Source organism: Sander vitreus, chromosome 11 (genome assembly GCF_031162955.1).
Source record: "Sander vitreus isolate 19-12246 chromosome 11, sanVit1, whole genome shotgun sequence".
NCBI classification, from domain to species: Eukaryota; Metazoa; Chordata; class Actinopteri; order Perciformes; family Percidae; genus Sander; species Sander vitreus.
The window spans coordinates 3,573,166-3,595,000 of NC_135865.1; the positions used below are offsets into that span (position 1 = coordinate 3,573,166).

A 21,835-nucleotide genomic window follows, 5' to 3' on the forward strand; every position below is an offset into this window, starting at 1 on the left:
GTAAGTCATGTCGCAGTTTTAAAGGTCCCGTATTGTAGAAGTTGAGATTTCCGTGTGCTTTTTTATGTTTTATTCAAGCAGGTCAGGGTGCGATATAAATACTGTAAAAGTATCCAAACGCTCAAACCACAAACGTAACTTTACACAGCTGATATTCAGAAACTGCGCCTTTGAAACAAGCCCTCAGGACTTCTGTACGGTTGTGATGTCACAACTATACTATGTATATAGGCTGGAAGTGGCGCTTAACGTGCCGTTAGTCATTCCCCGGCTGCAATGACGGTGTAGAGACACAGAGAGCACAGATTTGTTTGTTTCTTTGTTTGTTTATTTAGGATCCTCATTAGCTCCTGCAGGAGCTATTCTTCCAGTCTTCTTTTCCTAAACCCAACCCAGTTCTTCTTTTCCTAAACCCAACCCAGTTCTTCTTTTCCTAAACCCAACCCAGTTCTTCTTTTCCTAAACCCAACCCCTTTCTTCTTTTCCTAAACCCAACCCCTTTCTTCTTTTCCTAAACCCAACCGTTTTTTTCTTTTCCTAAACCCAACCCAGTTCTTCTTTTCCTAAACCCAACCGTTTTTTTCTTTTCCCCCGCATGTGACGTTAAAACCAACCGTAGCCTCGCGACAACATGTAGCCTCGCGATAACAGCTGTCATGTTGAATACACACATAAGACAAGGGCAGACACATACTGTAGACAGGACAGCTCCATCAGTGCAGTCATACGGCATTCCTTACATTCATGTTGAACACATTTTTAAAACTGGTACATCAACATGCTATCGTCACAGGACACCTCTTTCATCCTCTCAGGACACATCTCACAATTGAACACACATTCATACATTGTTAAACCTCAACCAATGTAGTTTATTTTGTCTACTCAACTTCTTTAATCAATAGATATGTTTTAACTAAACTTTTAAATCTCATTTAATGCTTTCTTGTGTTATTTGTTCAGGTAACACATTCCATTCTTGCATTGCTCTATACATGACCATTCGTTTGATGGTATTTGTCCTTGCTTTTGGTAAAGTAAAGTTACAAGTCCAATGTTTTATCAGTTAGCCTTTTAAAATGATATCAGATTAGTAAACAGAAATTGTTTGGAACATTGGATGAATGGTTGCTGATAATGGGCAGTGTTGGGAGTAACGCGTTACAAAAGTAACACAGTTACAGTAATGTATTCCTTTTTGCTGTAACACAGTAATATAACGCATTACTAATTAAATTTCGGTAATATACTCGTTACAATTTCAGTAACGCGAGTTACAACGCGTTTTAACGTAACACTTAGTGGTGCATTGTTTTTTTTATGAATTCACCAACACTTCTTCTCAGGAAAAGAAAAGCTGTACTATTTTCCTGTCGCTGTATTCGATGGTTGAGATGACTGCTGCAGAGACAGATACATTTGCGAGATGGATATTATTTTCAGGAGTTATTACGCTGCATTGAAGTGAGCTGTCCTGTTTCTGTTCCCGTGGTCAGAGACGGTACGGACAGCATGTGTGTCCCAACAGGTGACGGTACGTCAGCGCAGACAGCAGTGTGTCCGAGCTGCTGACAGATAGAAACATGTCGGGAATTAATGTTGAGGCTTGCTACACGTAAATATCATTGCATTTTATCAGCCGTGGAGAGTAACTATGCCTGTTGTGGAATGGCTTCGAATAACGACCAAGAACGCTTGTCTCTTACTGTGACCATTTACTGTTCAATATGTTGCAGTTTTACAAACAAGAAAGTGAACAACTTAAGCCTGACGGACATGTTGCATCTCAGTAAGCTAGCAAGAGTACACAACAGATGACTTCCGTGTAGCCTACTTCAAAATAAAAGTACTTCCTGTGACGGTTTGCAGTAAAACTAAATTACTGTTAAATAAGGTTGTGTACCTTTTCACAAATCAGCTGTATATCAAGTACTGTAAATAATGTAAATAGTGAATTTTAATCACACTATAATTGAACATTTCCTTTAGAGTGTTTTAAACTAAACAACATTAATGTTTTATTCAAGTGCTATAAACAAACATTTTACATTAATGCCGTACTTTTAAATTGAGTATTTTCCTTTTCTCCTACTTGCCTATTATATGTTTTACTTATCTATTTTTTATAGATTTAGTTACTTTGCATATTTATATTAATTATACAAAATATGAATAATCTATGATGTATTAAAGTGGATAAAGAGGAGACTTTATTGATCCGGTGGTGAAATTCACAAGCTAGCTGCCAAATCAAACTTGCCCTGTTATTTTGGTGAAAGTAACTCAAAAGTAATGCAAAAGTAGTGTAACGCATTACAATTCAGAGACAGTAATATTGTAATATAACTAATTACTCTCAAATGACAGTAACTAGTAATCTATAATGTATTACATTTTGGAAGTAACTTGCCCAACACTGATAACGGGCAATGTAGATATTGCATTAAAGATCAGCCACTTCTTTCTACAACAGTCGAGAACCATTTTGCAATTATATAAACACATAATGTAATCTGAAAGATGCTGCCCTGGTTAAAAAAACAAAGCAACTGATCTCAGCTGGTATTCTGGCTGTAATGGAGTGGAATGGACATTTCTAAGTGACCCCAGTGTTTCCGCTAGAATTATTTTCAGCGGGGGTGTTGGATGTCAGAGTACGGGCTTATCTGCTAATGTAAGCTACCGACCGTTACCTTGAAACCATCCAGAAAATAGACGGTACCGTAGGGTGATTTAACGTCACCGCTCACAGTTTAACAACAAAACAAAACGCTGAGTGAACATTACTAGCTACATTTTGGTTTTGAGCGGTATGCACCCCCACTAACCTGGAAAACGGTTTTAAATCAGTAACGTTACTACAGCGTGTGAGAGGAATACACACGGACTCCTGCAGCGGCGAGTCAGAGGCAGAGGGGCCGTCACAGCACCGTGGCTAACGTTAGCTTCTTGTCTCATCTGGGGTCTGATTAAATTGGGGTCTGGGACAGTAAATTCATCACAATGCTATTTTCCAATAAACCGTAGCTGTCATATTTCACGGGCTGCGTGAGTGCGGATTTCATGTCGCGGCTTTTGTCGCTGTTTATCACTTATTGAGTGAAGTAGTACTCGCCCTGTTTATTTGGTTGCCATAACTTCACGAGTGATGATGTCCTGTCACTGTTCCAGTTGCTCTGCTCACCCTAGGGGGAGAGAGAGCTCACCCTAGGGGGAGAGAGAGCTCACCCTAGGGGGAGAGAGAGCGGATGACAGTTGCTTGAGTTCAGTAGAGCAGACGGCGCTACGAGTTTATGACTTTTCATAAACCGCTGAAGGAGCGGTGGTGCGCGGTGTACATAGCGGAAACCCTGTTGTGCGTCTGCCCTATTTCTGATACCGTGGCGCCGGAAATGTTACCGTGGCGCACCGCCACTACGCTATCAACATAGAGGAAACACTGGACCCCAAACTTTTGACCGGTAGTGTCATCTAAACTGAAAGGTAGATTATTATACAAAATAGATGGTTTCTTTGTTACAAGAATATTCCTAAAAAAGACACATAATGAATAATCTATTTCTTACAGATAACCAACCTAAACATTTGTGCATTGTAACATGTGTTCTATATCCACACCTGAGCGCTATACATGCAGCTCTATTTTGCTCTCCCTAGCACAACAATTATACATACACATACCTGTAGAACTCGGATGTGGAAAACGCTGGCCAATCAGAGCAGGGGCTTAAAGAGACAGGCGCTAAAACAGAGCGCTGCAGGCAGAGGGTGAATACTGTACAGGTATATTCAGACAGACAGTATATGTTTTTTGAACATTAAAGTATATTAAATGTTCTAGTAAACCTAAAATACAGGTATGAACCTAAAAATGAGCATAATGTGGGACCTCTAACAGAGGATTATAGAATAGAGGATGGCATACTGTCGTTTGACAAACCTCAAGTGTGCTAGATTAGTAATCGATTTACTTGCAGACCATTCAGAGAGTGTCAAGTAAGTTTTCATTCACAGGAAGGTCTAACTCAATATGATGTGATTGTCTGCATGTCCTGGCACTTATTGTGTTGTGTCGCATTGTACGTGGTACTGGAGATCCCACCCATGTGACCTCTAAATTCAAAAACCGTTGTAAAAATATGTGCCAATGATTTACACCCCAAACTGATTGAGATTGACTAAAATGTCTGAAATGTCTATTTTTTTTTTCTTTTGGCTTTCATTTGAATGAAGTCAATAGAAAGTATTTGTATAAATGAATCTAATCTTGTAACCTAAGAAAAAAAAGAGTAAAAGCTCATGACCCCTGAGCTTGTTTGATGGAGTAAGTGAGAATCGGTGCTTCGGGCTCCTCAGAGCAATCTAGCCATGTTAGTGGAGGTTTTCAAAAGCTGTATTTATGCTGCTGCAGGCCAAAAGTCTGATGTCATGTTACTCCTCTGACACTGCAACTTTGTCACCCCAAGGCTCCTGAAAATGTGTTTTTAAAGAGAGAGACCCTGCACACCTACGCTTCAGTGTAAGTGCGTCTGCACAGGTGCAGGTTTTGGGTGTGTCTGAAAGCCCTGGGCACAAATGATAAGAATCCCAAGGACAATGAGCTATCTTAGAGGAAATGGCCATTTTAAGGAGTCAGGGATTGAGCCACGGGGAGAACAGCAATCAGTAAGGGCTATTTCTGGAATGTCTCCTTCATCGCTCAGATGACTGTTTCTGAAGAGCAATTACTTGCACTATTTTTTGTGAATGTCCTGGTACACATTCACAGACATCCACGAGCACACAGCTTGCTGCAGGGTAAAAAGCATCTCTACTGATGCAGCAACAGGCCTGCTGTTCTAAGGACCCATTCCTCCAGACAAGATGGACATTACGCAAGTCTTTCTGCAGACTTCAGAGCGTGTAATGCTGCATCTATAACTTAAAGAGCATCTACACACTCGATAAGTAGAGAAAAAGCATTGCTCCACTGGCCTCTATACGGTAGTTTGAAAGGCTCACGTCTGGGGTGGGAACCACCAGAGGCCTCGCGATACGACATTATCACGGTACTTATGTCACAATACGATATTGTTGCGATTTTAATGATATTGCAATATTCTGTGATGTATTGCAATTCATTACCTTTTTTCCAACTTCAAATTATGTCCCCAAAGAAAAGTCTGTTTTATCTAAAAAGATACATTTTTAGTTTGTTCATCTCACTTCAATTTTATTGCTGCAAAATGGGATTGTCGAGCAGACACACTGACCAACACATATATAATAAAAGATTGGTACGTTGTGTCCGTGTATCGATATAGTATTGCCATAGAAAATATCGGGATGCTATGCTGTATCGATTTTCTTCCCCACTTCTTCTTCTCCTCATCACAACTGGGTGTGGTCAGGTGTGGTGTTGCATTGTGAAGTGCTGAACTGCACAGGATGTGGACCGGAACAAGCAGCACCATGCAGTGCAGCTGCTATGTGATAAAACTAGGCCTAAGTCACAGCATGATATTAACATTATTGGTGCTTTTGTGTGACGATTACCTACAGCAGCAGCAGCAGCATCACACGTAGTTGAAAGTGAATATCGAAGGCTACATACACCGTCATCAAGTAACTACAGTAATCATGAAACAAAGATACACCTGGATATGCCTGATTGGGCTAAGGTGACAATGATTGGTCAGTGACAGTGTCAGTACGTATGCTCTGTGGTAATGAATCAGGGCAGTATGTCACACTGTAACTGCACAAGCAGAGGAGAGCAAACCACACATCGCACACGTACAAACTAGGGCTTGGTATCAACAATGATTTCCTGATTTGATTCTGACTCACAAGGGCCCGCTTCGATTACCTTTTTGATTCGATAACAATTGTGGTTAGATACATTTTAGTTACAATACCAACTTTATTTGGATATAAAGGAGATTCTCAGAGAACTTATGCTGTAAATTGTACAAGCACGAAGCAACCCTCAAATGTTTTTTTATAATGCACCAGGTTAATGTTTACATTAAGAAATGACGCCCAAAATGTTTGGTTTTTTTAAGTACTTTTTACTAAACAGGATAAAGTCATTGACAAACTACAGCACCTGTACCTTATACATCCATGGTATAAAAAAGGCACATATTAAGTCATTATTATAAATTGATTTCGGGATCTTATTATTATCATAATTGGATCATTTGAACAAAGTTAGTTGGAGAATTGATTATTTTAACCCAGCCCTTATACAAACTTATAATAAAATGTTAATGTTAACGTAACACTTATAATACCATAATTGAATATATTTTGTGATTATTACATTGCCACTGTACTTATGCTGAACTTATTAAATGCATTTCAAGTGTTCCGTGGATCAATGTCTGGTGAGAATTGCTGCAAGTGTGTGTGCTGTAGGCTTTTCAACATCAAACTGGTCGTGTCTTTTGGAGAGCTGCAGAGGTTTAGGGTCTCCAGTCTGGCAGTGTCTTGTAACCAACACTGCAGCAGGCAAAGTTGGTTGATGGGAAGCTAGTGAGGGATGGTGTCCTGGTTTGTGCACTTGAACTGTTTGTGTTTTGAGGTGATTGGCACAGTGGGGTTCCTGATACAAATAGGGCTTTAGTGTGCATACACATAAGCACCGTAACTGCATCAGTTTGTACAGGGATTTATTTAGCCTGGGTGTACTTACTGTTTAAGTGTAAGATGAAAATGTGAAAACATGGACTAACTGACAACCAGATCTAGAATTTGGAGTGTACTGTACTCGAATAGAGGACATGCAGTCAAATTACTACTGCAAACGGCACACATTTGAAGTTTGAAGTACAAATTGCAGAAAGAGAGTTGAATATGTGCGAGAGAGAGAGAGAGAGAGAGAGAGAGAGAGAGAGAGAGAGAGAGAGAGAGAGAGAGAGAGAGAGAGAGAGAGAGAGAGAGAGAGAGAGAGAGAGAGAGAGAGAACATGCTTGCCTCTGAAACCGACTCTTTTCTTTGTGTATGTCTTCCTCTTACTTCATGTCATGGTGCCTGACATTAGGGAAATGCATTAGTGCGATGGTAGGAGGGATTACAGTGACCCCGCCTAGAGGCGAACAGACTGCAACCACATAGCGTCTACCACAAAGCTAGAGGAAGGAAATGCCTACACACACAGTCTGTAGCACACACTCATACAGTACGCGCTCTGACTGGGAGAGGTCCTTTTAAGGGAAAGGCCGTGCTCTTGCCCGAGTTCTGAGTGGAGCAAAGGGAATGTCTGCAAATACAGAAATCTAAATGCATACACACATTTAGCCTACACATTTTTGCAACAGCATGTCTACACGGGTCTTAGGATTTTTTTTTACAAGATTGCATTCTTCTAAATACAGTCCAGTACATCTGTTGAGAGTTTAAAGGACACTTAATATTCAGTTATAGTTTATAACACTGGTAATCCAGTCAGCTGCTTGTTTGACTGATTTCTGCTATAGTTTTAGAAGCACCACCTCAGTGTAACTGTAAAACCCTGCACCTTTTGGTTTATAGGTTAATTTCTTTTTCAGGATTTGAAAGTTGCTGACATGTATTGTGCACTTGCTTCCCAGCCATTAACCGCAAAGTTCACACGTCTATTAAGAACTCTGTCAAGGAACTGGACCTCTGGTCACACACACACCCACACACACGTATTCAGCATTTCTAAATGTGTGCCACGTTAACCCGGCTTAATTGGCAGCTGTCTGACTTCTCTTTTTTCTATTTTCTCTCTCTCTTCCTATTTCTTTCTTTATCTTTACCCCCCCCCCCCAGGCCGAGGCCAGGCTGGCAGCGAAGAGGGCAGCCAGGGCAGAGGCCAGAGAGATCCGCATGAAGGAACTGGAGCGACAGCAGAAAGAGGTATAAGTCCAGATACACTCTCACATATCACAAAACTGTGATACAAGACACACCTTGGCCTAGGCAGTTAGTCGCCTAGTGGCATTGGTTGGTTTGAGTTTTATCCATGTATCACTTCATGTCTGAAAGAGTTGCCTATCTGTTGGGTACTTAATATTACCCCTAAACACACACGGCTTAACATTGCGGTAGGTCAGCGTATTTATATAGCATTATTACACTCAGTTTGTCACACTAGGTGCTGTTGTACGTATGCCACATAGCTTGATAACGCATTACCCTAAATAACGGGAGGATTCCAGCAGTCTTGTTGGGACTTTGTTGTGCCTAAAGCATTTCCTGTCAACGGTGCTTTACGCTCTTAAGCTGGGACTCTTAAATCCCAGGGTCAGAGGTCAAAGGTCACAGGTGTTAGCAGGCTGCTGTAACTGCAGCACCAAGGAGAACTGCTGGGGATTTTCTAGCAGTCTTTTGTTGTTCACAGAAAGTGCAGAACATCTATAAAATAGATAAAAGTCCTCAAAGAGGCTCACTTAATACTCTTTCAAGAAGGGTTTGAATCTTTTCCAGTTTATCTTCGGCCAAATGAAAGAAATCTTTCAAGACTTTTACTGGAAACTGGATCTGTTCTTGAAATGACGAGGTTCTGTGCTACTGTATGCTGTTTAACCCTTTATACTTTACCCAGTTGTTCTTAACCAAACTACAACAGTTATTTACATTCTGGTATCTGTAATATTAACTTTTGGAAGGACAGTTTTGAGTTTGGACAAATTTCACCTATACAGTTGTTTTTCTGGGCATGTATCGATATTATATCGATTTTGTGATATGAGACTAGATATCATCTTATATTTTGGACAACATAATATCGTTATATGGTAAGTGTTGTGTGTTGTTTTTGGTTTTAAAGACAGCATTACAGTAAAGTGATGTCATTTTCTGAATTTACCAGACTATTCTAGCTGTTCTATTATTTGCCTTTAACCACTTGGTCACTGTATCTGTATTACTGATGATTATTTATTTCAAGTCTAATTGTGAAAATATTTTGTTAAAGCACCAATAGACAACCCTACAATATCGCTGCAATATTGACATTGATGTATTTGGTCAAGAATATCGTGATGGCTGATTTTCTTCATATCACCCAGCCCTACGTAGACCTGGAGGCCTCCGACTGGGTGATTCCCTTCAGAAATTACTAGGCCTTAATCAGAATGAAATGTATGGCACTTTTTATTTCAATTAACTAAAATATTGAGTCCTCCTTTACCAATATTTAGTGCAAAAGTCAAGTCAAAAATCCTAGATTATACAAAGACCAAAGAGACCAGAACCAGCAGTACGTTGTGACTGGTGTTGAAACAGGTGCCGAGCAGAAAAGTGTGTTTGGACTGCGGATCACTGGTGTGTTGCTTTCTTGAATGTCTAGTTTCTCCTTCTCTGCTTTAGCACCTCTGATCTTTACCACAGGGAGCTGTGCTTTTCCTAGCTCACTTTTCTTAGCCTGGAGTAATCCCTTACACATAAACAGACTTCTGCCTCCCACCTGTCCAAATGGAACTCTAAAAGGTTGCTTATTGACCTTTTTCACAGCAGACATTTTGACGTGTCATAGTAGGAAAAGCACAGCTGAAATTGATAACCTTAACGATGGCTCAATTCCATCAAGTGTCCCAGTAAGCTATTTCAGTGAGTCAGCATGCACAATACCAGGGCCTCTCCTAAGTGGAATGCAGCCATCATTAATGGTTTTGAATACACCTGTGCTTTTCCTACTTTGACATGTCAAAATGTCTGCTGTGAAAAAGGTCTATTGCTGTGTCCAGACTCCAGAGATGATTTGGAAGTTCAGACCCCTGAAACTGGAATTACATGTAACCCTGGTGGCCTTGGACTTAAATCCCCTTGGAACTTTTTTATATATATATATATATATATATATATATATATATATATATATATATATATATATATATATATATAGGGGCAAAAAAGTATTTAGTCAGCCGCCAATTGTGCAAGTTCTCCCACTTAAAAAGATGAGAGAGGCCTGTAATTTTCATCATAGGTACACTTCAACTATGAGAGACAAAATGAGGGAAAAAAATCCAGAAAATCACATTGTAGGATTTTTAATGAATGTATTTGCAAATTCCTCGGGAAAATAAGTATTTGTCACCTACAAACAAGCAAGATTTCTGGCTCTCATAGACCTGTAACTTCTTCATTAAGAGGCTCCTCTGTCCTCCTCTCGTTACCTGTATTAATGGCACCTGTTTGAACTTGTTATCAGTATAAAAGACACCTGTCCACAACCTCAAACAGTCACACTCTAAACTCCACTATGGCCAAGACCAAAGAACTGTCAAAGGACACCAGAAACAAAATTGTAGACCTGCACCAGGCTGGGAAGACTGAATCTGCAATAGGTAAGCAGCTTGGTGTGAAGAAATCAACTGTGGGAGCAATTATAAGAAAATGGAAGACATACAAGACCATTAATAATCTCCCTCGATCTGGGGCTCCACGCAAGATCTCACCCTGTGGGGTCAAAATGATCACAAGAACGGTGAGCAAAAATCCCAGAACCACACGGGGGGACCTAGTGAATGACCTGCAGAGAGCTGGGACCAAAGTAACAAAGGCTACCATCAGTAACACACTACGCCGCCAGGGACTCAAATCCTGCAGTGCCAGACGTGTCTCCCTGCTTAAGCTAGTACATGTCCAGGCCCGTCTGGAGTTTGCTAGAGAGCATTTGGATGATCCAGAAGAGGATTGGGAGAATGTCATATGGTCAGATGAAACCAAAATAGAACTTTTTGGTAAAAACTCAACTCGTCGTGTTTGGAGGGGAAAGAATGCTGAGTTGCATCCAAAGAACACCATACCTACTGTGAAGCATGGGGTTGGAAACCTCATGCTTTGGGGCTGTTTTTCTGCAAAGGGACCAGGACGACTGATCCATGTAAAAGAAAGAATGAATGGGGCCATGTATCGTGAGATTTTGAGTGAAAACCTCCTTCCATCAGCAAGGGCATTGAAGATGAAACGTGGCTGGGTCTTTCAGCATGACAGTGATCCCAAACACACCGCCCAGGCAACGAAGGAGTGGCTTCGTAAGAAGCATTTCAAGGTCCTGGAGTGGCCTAGCCAGTCTCCAGATCTCAACCCCATAGAAAATCTGTGGAGGGAGTCGAAAGTCCGTGTTGCCCAGCGACAGCCCCAAAACATCACTGCTCTAGAGGAGATCTGCATGGAGGAATGGGCCAAAATACCAGCAACAGTGTGTGAAGACCTTGTGAAGACTTACAGAAAACATTTGACCTCTGTCAATGCCAACAAAGGGTATATAACAAAGTATTGAGATGAACTTTTGTTGTTGACCAAATACTTATTTTCCACCATAATTTGCAAATAAATTCATTAAATATCCTACAATGTGATTTTCTGGATTTTTTTTTCTCATTTTGTCTCTCATAGTTGAAGTGTACCTATGATGAAAATTACAGGCCTCTCTCATCTTTTTAAGTGGGAGAACTTGCACAATTGGTGGCTGACTAAATACTTTTTTGCCCCACTGTATATGTGTATATATGTGTGTGTGTGTGTGTATGTATGTATATATATATATATATATATATATATATATATATATATTTAATTATTATTATATATTTTTTGCTTGAAATTTATAATAATTAACAGTTAAGAGATGCAACACTGGGAATGAATGTTTTTGGCTAATCCTGTGAATTAAATACCTGGAAAAATCCAGGTTCCTCATGGGATTATTGGAAATCCTGACACACAAGAATCCTTCTCCTGGATGTACAGCATTGCTCACAATGGCCTAATGAAACCAGAGATAATAAAACGGATATTTATTGTACCTCAGTTAGAAACCATAATGCAACATCCCTGATGATTGACACATTTCTATCATCTCACAACCTATATATTACACAGTACCCAACCCTGTTCTTTTTCCTTCAAAAAGTACTACTTTACATCACTCAGCTATATTTTACAAAAGAGATTTGTTGCTGATCATTATGGCAAACTCTTTCTCATTAAGGTATACAGGGAGACTCAGCAATCCAGCAGCACTCACTTATTCAGCGTTCAAAACACAGGTGGTGAGTCCTAACAACAACAATCTACATGTGCAAACATACACACAAACCAGTCATACGCACTGGATTAAGGGTCATTGTTAAGCTGAGTCTGGTCAGGGTGTGTGTGCGTGTTTGTGTGTGTCCCTTAAACCCTTTAGCCGAGTTCTAAAGTAGCTTAGCAGGTTGTGTTCCTTGGTCCAGCCTACAGTGGAGCAGTGGTTTGTTGTTACCGTGTTGACATGAGCGATGGGTCGCTGCACTCTCAACCGCCGACGAAACTTTTGGATGTTTTCTCACACACTGAAGACAGGATTTAAGGGTGGATTATCGGCTGTATAGCAGCAAGCGGGAACCGTGTGGTTGCCTTCGTTGTTCTGATCTGAAATCCCAGTGCTCAATCCTGCCTACATGACCGGCCATAGTCTAACCTACTGACTGCTGAAGGATGCAACCTGTCCTGGTCCCCTGAGGGCAGCAGGACGGCCGGGCGTCGGGTGGCAGGGAGGGGGCTGAGGGCTGCCCTCACCGGGCGCCCAGGAACCCCTCCGATCAAGAAGGGGAACTCGGTGAGTTGAATAGAAAGCATGAGAGCTGATTGTGTAACTTTTTGCCTGGCTCACCTGCTAATTGGGTGTCCAGACTTGTAATTGGAGATAATTAAGCAGACAATATCCCTCCAGTCGGTTGGTGATCTGCTCTGCACTATACATATTTTTTTTTTTTGCCACATTATGATCTCGCACGTCTGAATTCTCACATATTATGATTGTCAGTAAAAGTGGAAAACGACATATTTCCTTTTTTAAGTTGATGGCATAACCAGATGTCGAAGGTCAAGACTGAGGGAAAAGTCAAAGCTCATGTAGCCCAGAAAGTTGCCATGGATTCATTTTGGAGTGCTATTGTTATTGTTTTTAATGGAACAAAAGGGATAATGAATGCAGGAATAATGTGAAATTGGTGCATTACATTGTTCTTGTACTTTTGACACAGTAATGCATCACCCCACCATTCATGATGAGATTTTATAAATAAGTCAGACCTCTACATCTCAGTGTCACCTGCTTGGGACGTGTGGATGACTTTGTTTTCATGACTAGACAAGGTGCAGCAAATCGCAGAGCTAGCCAGTGTGGGGGCATGAACTTTCATCTCGACAAGAGGCCATGCTCCCATTGATTATCTGACAGTGCTGTTGTTCCTGAAGTGATGCACTGGACAAAAAGGTCAGCTGTGAGTCGATATCTGAAAGCCAGAATTACAAAGCAGCCAATCCACGTATTGGGCAAGCATACAGGGGAGACAGTGGTGGTAAATCTGGATTAAAGCACTGAACCATTGGGATGGAAAGTGCAGCAGTAAGGGTCAGTCAGTTCAACTAGTGGTGGCATTACAGTTAAAGGGCAAATGTCTTCACTGTATGAAAAGCTGATTGTGGTCATTGCCATTGTTTTTGTAAACAATGTGTCCATGTCTGTTACCGGTCACATCAGTAAAAAGAACAAAGCACGAGACGGCTACAGATGTACTGAAACACAGTAGTCGCATTTCGACCCCAGGTTCTAGGGTCTTTTTAATCAACTAAAAGCCCATTGTTGTCTTTGTTTACACCGCGGTCTAAAAAAATGTGAAGATTAGGTAAATTAGTGCGCTGATGTACAGTATGAAGCAACATGACGGGATGAGGGCTGCTGGTGGTCACAGGGGTAAACAACCCTGCAGTTCAGTGTGCTGAGACACCATAAAAAAATAAGGTTTTATTTCTCTCTCTCTCTCTCTCTCTCTCTCTCTCTCTCTCTCTCATGGTGATAAATCAATACTAGAGTAGCCTACTTCCTTGGTTACTGCTGCACAGGTATGAATGAAACCTAGAGGAGGAGAATCAAACTAAAAAGCGTCTCCACAAAATCATTAGCGTTAGATGGTTATTTATTTGTACTGTAAAACGCAACCGCTGTTAAACACTCTGAAAATAAAGTTCTATTTCTCTCATCAGTCGAGTAGGAAAGCCTACAGCAAAGCCCAAATTCACTTTTAATGTTATCAAACAAAGAGAAATGCTCTCCCCTCCTCCTAAAATAGTCACAAAGCGATTAGAGTATTTCCTTGGGCGTTTCTCAATGTGTTCTTCTATTGACTTGTGTTCTTGTGTCCCTGTTAAACGTCCTCTCGTGTTGCCAAAGTACTGTCCCAATACACAAGTTCACATTTCACCAAGAACTGTTAAGATTCCCGGGAAATCTTCTTGACACGCCCATTTTACCGAGGATGCATTGGTTGGTAACTTGTATGAACTTCGCAGCACCCGTATCCCAACGTTCATTTCGGCATTCAATGATGGTCGGGTTTCCGGTACATAGACAGCCCAAAAACGACAACGTTTTAGGCGAGACATGAACGGTTTCGATTTCGAATATAGGCAGTCTTGCGAAAATCTTTGCCAAATTGACAATTTGCGCCAAAGTTTTCAGAGTTGAGGAGCTCCATGAAGTGAGGCGACAGCCAGTCTGCGCCTTCCCAGGCCGCTAGCTCGTTGCTCGGACGGTCACGCTCGGAGACCCCACTGTAAGCCGGAGGTCTTTTAGACCGGTCCCGTAAATAAGAGACTTTTATTTCACCGTTGACTGATCGTTTGTTTAAATATCACAACACATGTCCATCATAAGATTAACGGGAACCTGTGGTTAACTGCCTTTTTGGAGTTAAACGCCACAAGCGCACACACACACACACACACACACACACACACAGCGCAGCAGGCAGAGGAGGGGGAGAGATATACCCGTTTCTTTTCGGGAGACTTGTTTGAATTATGCCATAGGCTATACATTAGATTTAGTATTTAGTTCATATTTTTTTGGTCTATTTGTTTTCTGATTTATTAGAAGTTGAGTTTCAGTCGGTATGATAAATGAACAGTTGTACAGAAAGTGGTAACATGCTATGACATGTTATGTAGCCTAAAGGGGAGACACCAACCTTTATAATTTGAATTGCTAATTTCCATCTGTTGTCCCTGGACATATACAGTGCACTACAATAATATAGAAATGATATTTCCACATAACACTAATAGGAACACATAGGACACACCAGTGCATATGCCTACTTATTTTTTTAATTTAAACTGACTAAAACTAATACACTAATAATAGTAGGGATCGCGTTCCACTCTTTTGAATAAGTAAGGGGTGTTTGAGCTAAACCATAAACGATAAAATTAAAGCTCAATACGATTTATTTTTCAATATTGAATATATATTCATTATGAGGTTTTCTTGTCCGGAGAAAGTGGTTATATTGTTGTGGTTTTAATTTCTAGCTGTTATTTTGGAGCACTGCAGGTAGCCTCTGTGCTGTCGGGGTTGAGCAATAACAGGAAGAAGGCATCGTCTCCAACTGTTGACAGCGTTTTCTGTGCTTGTGAACTTGCGGGCTCATTCTTCCAAGAACAACCAGCAAGAACGTTCTCCCCAAGAACACAAGTCCGTTCTTTGCATTCTTGAGATTGAGAAACACCCCTTGTTTTATGAATGAAGCAGCCGTGCTGTGTTTGTTTGATCAGTCAGCGACGGTAATCCCTGCATACCCCACCCCAAGGTTCCTGTACTTTCAGGGGACTTTTGGGGGGTTAAAAAGTAGAGTTGTTCCGATAGCAGTATCGGAAAGGCCACCGATACTGCCTCAAATGCGGGTATCGGCGAGTTTGCGAGTCTAGCACCTATCCGATACCACGTTGTCATATAATTTATCAGCTCATTTACGCTTTACAGGACCAACAACATGTGTCACTTGGTCACAGAGATGACAAAGAAGTGAGATGGCTCAATCGTTATCTTATTTCATCATCAGCTCTGGGGAAAAAAGGAACCCAGCGTCCTAATTCCATGATGAAAGTAGCCAACGAGTGAGCCATCTCGTTTCTTGCACATGTGCGTTGCCGATTGGGCAGATGCTAGGCTAGCTGAGGCAGACCTGGCAAAATGTTAGCAATTTGGCAATATTTTACACTGGAACGTCCCACCAGTAAAACGGTGAGTCCAGGCACGGCAAAGGGGAATACAAAGGAGGACGAACTGCAGCGGAAAACTTTGGAAACCGCATTCCAGCCATGGGATAAATTCTACAAAGACCGCCCAAAAGCGACAATGATAACCAACAAACAAAGACAAATTCATTATTCAGGAAGACCAACCACTGTCGTTTGTTGAAAACGTGGGATTTTGCCGCATTTGGAGCCATGGTACAGTTTGCCAGATCACAAATATATCTCCGAAACTGCCCTCCCCAAAGTATACGATTTAATGTAAGCTACAAGGCGTGCAGGCTTCTGTTTTAGACTGTAATGGTAATTATTTTTGAATGTTTAGTTTTTGAGTTGCTGTTGCACTACAGTTTCATACTGTTACTGTTCCATTTAAAACGTCTTTATTTACTAAATTGTGGCTGCACTTTAATCATTTTTTTTTTTTAAAGGAATCGTTTATTCCTAGATTATTTATCTAAAGTTCTTTTTCAGGTAGGACTGACTGTCAAGAAATAGTTTGGCACATTACGCCCCCGTAAAACCACAACATGCAATTATTACACTTTGGTTTTTGTAGCGATTAAATAAACAAAATACAACATGTTAGAGGATAGCTTCACAATTTTTCTAGTCAATCTTAAAACAACTGTGAAGTGCCCTTATGAACATTTTAACGTGTTTTGTTTTTTGCCTACTATAATTATTCCTCCTGCCTATACTGGAGGACTGTGGATTTTGCCCCCTATCATAATAATTAAAAGATATTGTCCATATGGGCACCTGTAGTAAGACTTAAAAATGTGAAGCTTTTCTTGACCCAGTGAGCTTATGAGGTGCTAGAAGGCTGATTTGGTTACGTTTGGACCGAGCCAGGCTGTTTGTTTTTGCTAAGCTAACTGGCTGCTGGCTGTAGCTTCATAATTCACAGACATAAGAGTGGTATCAATTTTCACAAGTGTATTTCCCAAAATGTCGAGCCATTACTTGGACGACAACAATAATGGACAACATAATAAGATTATTTAGGTTCTGGTGGTTAATCATCACTTTATTTGAATGTGATCACAGCTTAGCAGGCTCCTTTTTTGTTGGGTGTTTCCTGGCACAGCTTTCTGCCACTGATACCACCCTAAAGGAACCATGGGAAAATGCCTGGTAACCCAGTCTCATAGGACCTCAGCCAATCTCCAGTGAACTCTGTGTGTTCTTGAGTCAGTTACTATCGGTCCTGATGTGCAGCAGGCTACTTCACATTCCTGAGCACCCCTCATTAGCAGAAACCTGCCTCATGTCTTTATCTGTGAGGTACTGCTGCTTGACTCTTCCTTCTTTAAGGTCTTTATCACTTCTTACTTATTATTTGTTTTCTCCCTCTCTCATGTTTGCTATCCTCCAATCTGTCTCCCCTACATCTCATCGGTGTGTAGATCTTTCAGGTGCAGAAGGTAGGCCTCCTCTTGCTCATTTCCACCTCGGACATCATTTGATATAAGCATGCTTTTGTTCTGTTCTATGTTCTGTTTTCTGAACTGTTTTTTTCTTGCCCTCATTTCCTGTCTCTTCTTAGAAATATTATGGCTTGAACACCAAAATAGATGACCGAGCGGACAGCAAATGGGGAGATATTGAACAATGGATGGTACAGTTTCTGTGCTGTGATGACTAACACTAAAAATATACCTCCCTTATACTAAATAATACGCATGCGTGTCTCTGCCCCTGTACATATTTTGAAGCTTTTTTTCTGTTGGAAGCTTTTGCAGCGTGCCGAGTTTGCCTTTGAATTCCAGATTATTCCCATTAAGCCTTTTTACAAAATAACAGCTTACAAAGAATCAAAGCTTGGCCATTAATGATAATCCACTTATTCAAAGGAGCAGGGTGCCCGTTTGGCTGTGAGTCAGCCTGACCATCTGCCCCCATTGGTGTGAGACTGCATGGGATTTACTGTGTTGATTTGACCACTTTAGTCACTTAGTTTGAATTGTCCCGGACCATCAGGAGTTTGAAACACAGCATGAGGACACTTATAGTGTGTGTGTGTGACTTGCAACTTGACTAACTGTGGTGGGTTTTTTTGTTTACTAAAGTAATTCATTTTAAGTAAATCACACGACTGTATGTTGCAGTTTGAGGTGACAGTGTTTGTGCAACATGGGTGTCTCACTTCAGTAGTTAGTTGGCTGGATTACTGGCTCAGAGTGATGGTTTGAAGAACGTGCACGCCTGATTCTGTAAACAAGTGTGCACTTCTCTATCAAGTAAAACATGATCTGGATTTGTTTAATGCAGGCATTGTACAAATGTGTTGAAATGAACCAAAAAAGCAGCCGATGTATCCTCTTGTTTGCTTACATTGTGGTGTCCAATTTTGTCTACATGTCTTCATTGCTACCAAATATTATCATATCACCCCGATGAATGTATGACTGTCCTGGCCCACATAATCGCAGTTTACCACAAATGTCATGATCCTAAAATGAAAACCTATTTTGAATGAGTTTAAAACAATCGTTTTGGCTGGAAGGATAACATGCAGTTTGTTCTTGGAGTGGACACCACAGTGAAGACTGAAGTCATTTTGTAGCTCCCTCATCCATCTGTCTCGTTGATCTTTGACATCTCTCTCCGGTCTTCTTCACCCTTCACCTCCTCTCTTCTCCATCTGCACCCCTCCCCTCGCCCTCCCTCATCCAGGAGGACAGTGAGAGATACTCACGTTCTTCACGGATACAAACGGTTTGTAGCTCTCCCGCTGTTTCCATCTCCTCATGCCTTTCCTCTGCAATCTTGTCCTCTACCACTCGTAAAATGTTAAATGTTACATGAAATACATGAAAATGTCTGTTTGGGAGACCACAGGGAGCAGGCCATTATGTGGTGTTGGCCTCAGGTCCATAGAGCCATGGCAACACTGCTCAACACTTTGTCCATCGTCAAAAATTCCGTTATGTACATTTCCACAACACCAATTCCATAAGTGCAAAGTTTTTAATGTTGCAAACAAAATTCCTCACTCTGTCTAACTTGCATAGAAACCTTTATTAGCAACGCTTCGGTAATAGACCTTCATCAGGCAAATGAGAACGCACCAATCACATTCTCCACATGCAATAAGGCATTCACAGGCCTGTCCAAACATCAATTTATTATACAGTACATGGAGCTAGATATATTCCCAAATACTGCAGGTTACATTTGCATCAATACATAAATGGAAAACTACATAATACAACAAGAAAGCCTCACAGAAATCCAAAAGGCAAACACTTCATCTCTGTATATACATATGTTAAAGAGCAATACTTATATTAACCATTAGCCATATATTACTCGTCCCTCTCCTACGCACCTGTCTCATAAAATGGATGTGTGACGTTTTTCTGTTCAAAGGTTTTAATGTTAAAGTTTAGCTGCAAGTGTTCAGTTTCATTGACATTGATTTAAAAAAAAAAAAAAAAAAAGGCAAGTAGAAGTGATTGGAATTACAGCAGTATTTGAGTTAAAAAGAGAACCTATGCTGAGTAAAAGTAAATCCAGAATAGTCATCTGTTTTTTTCTATGTACAGGACAGGCCCATTATTCTATACGGTACAGGCAATTCCACCCTTAACCTTTAAATAATGAATTCATATTTTTGTATCTGTCCTTTAGTAGCTACTATCCTTAGCTAGCTACGCTAACAGACTGTGTGTACCATATCTGCTGTATCATAAAGCCTTGAAGTGAATCAGTCATTTTGAGATGTGATGTTTCATGTTTTCTTTGCCATTGTTTTTTTTTTTTATTTACTTTTCTACTTTGGTTTTCCACAAGAGAATTTCTGTAAATGGCTTTTTTGTTTTTTTTCTCAGCTCAATAAAAAACAAAGGCCACCTTAAACACATATCAGATCTTTATCGTTGTCAGAAGGAAACGCTGTTGATTGAACCACGTGTGGTTGCAGCAGGACATGTCCTGTCACGATCTACTGACTGTTCACTCTCCTTGTTGACGTTTAAATCACACACACACACACACACACACACACACACACACACACACACACACACACACACTGACCATTTTCCAAACCCTAACCATCCATTTCCACCTGTCCACCTTCTCACACAGCTCTCAGATGACGATGAGCGGATGTCAGTGGGAAGCCGGGGCAGCGTCCGGGTCAGTATCACTCAAACGACACATGCATTCAATATCCAAAGGCTTTCTTTAAACCTGTGTTTTCCTTTTAAATTATTATCAAATACCTTGTTGCTTTTTGATTCACCAAGATGGACCTGTCCTCTTGAACCTTTGGTTATGTGGAGGCAGTGTGTCTGTCTACTGTAACCTAACAAGGTGCTGTCAGTGTGGTGGCACTTGTTGATGATGATGATGATGTTAATGATGATGTTGTGTCTTTTGCACAGTCGGATCTTGATGCCGTTGGGGCTTATGGTGGAGGGGTAAGGGTTGTATTCTTGGCAGATGCCCTGTGGATGAGTTTTTAACCCCGCTACCTGAACGTGTGTTGTGTGAATGAGACGTCGTTTGACTAACAGCTGGTTCAGAGAGCTCAAAGCATCGAGTAAATCTACTAAGTCTTATCCTTGTGATGAAATGACTGTAGACATGGGGTTTCCATAGAAGGAATCAGAATCATATGCATATCTCTTTATAATAGAAAGCATGTTTGTGTGCTTAATGTTTCTTAATTGAGTTTTATATTCTGTTCATAGAATGCATGTGTGAAAGTGTGTCAGTCTTATAATTGTATAGTTTGTAAATACAGAGGAACATTTATGATACATTTGGTGAACTTGTGTACTGTGGCACTATGTAGGAATCAATACATGAATGTGGACTAACTTGAGTTGTTTCGTGTGATCCTATCAAGTTATTATGTTCGGTCGTGTACTTGTTTTTGCGGTTGTGGAAGGAACATTGACTGTCTTGGAGTCGGTTAGGTTTAATTTTTTACAAAAAGAACACTGTGTGTTATAGAGCTTTCATGCTCCAACCAAAACACAGCCCACACTATTTTAGGCTCTGTTATGTTTCCAAATGTTAAGTGCCATTTCTTCTGTGCTATGTAATGTGGAAAAAATTCTTCATACTAGTCATTCTCATGGCGGTACGAGATCCAGGATATTTGACTACGTCAGTTTATTAGCGAAATCGTTAAATTCATGTTAATACATTGTGGCCTTTTTGTATGCTCTTTACCAGTCTGGTCAGTGTGTTGCTTGGTTTTTTTTCTATTAACAGTAACAGTAATGATAATGTTGTTACTGTAGAGAGGTGAGCAAAGAATTGTCCAGATAGCGTGCTTTCACCCTTCACTGTTCTCCCACTCTTTCTCTCACTCTAAGGACTCCTCGTCACATAAGAAGTCAAAGAAAAAGAAGAAACATAAGCACAAAGATGTATGTAAAAGCTCAACCTGTAAATGCACGAGTGGCCCACACAGAAATGGCCTCCCGTGTTTCTCACTTGTGTTCTTTATTCACAGAGGAACGGCTGTGAGGATGATTACAGTGTAATATCCAGCAGGGTTAGTAGCTGTGTGCTGTGAACTGACTGCACAGACGTTTGCATTTGGTCTGTTGTGGAATGAACGCTGGCAAATGTCTAGACAACCTGTCACTCATGAGCCTCCTCTTTTTCTCATGCTGTCAGAGCTCCAGACTCAGTGATGAAAGCAGAGTGTCTCGCTCCTCCAGGCTAGACCTAACGGTGCGTGTTGTTGCCCCCTCTCAACCTTGTACTGTAGCTGTCCAAAACATTATATAACTTTCACTTGGATGAACCAGATACAACTGCATTGTGTTGAGGG

General features: G+C 40.8%; 1 protein-coding gene across 1 annotated transcript in view; it reads left to right on the forward strand.

Moving 5' to 3' along the window:
* The window catches only part of lrrfip1a (leucine rich repeat (in FLII) interacting protein 1a), a 61,012-nt gene that overhangs the window by 16,886 nt on the left and 22,291 nt on the right, over positions 1–21,835 (forward strand). The window contains 9 exon segments of the mRNA XM_078263088.1: positions 7,780–7,866; positions 17,445–17,462; positions 17,585–17,656; positions 18,715–18,756; positions 20,131–20,181; positions 20,430–20,465; positions 21,372–21,425; positions 21,512–21,553; positions 21,679–21,735. Coding sequence (XP_078119214.1) covers positions 7,780–7,866; positions 17,445–17,462; positions 17,585–17,656; positions 18,715–18,756; positions 20,131–20,181; positions 20,430–20,465; positions 21,372–21,425; positions 21,512–21,553; positions 21,679–21,735 — 459 coding nt within the window.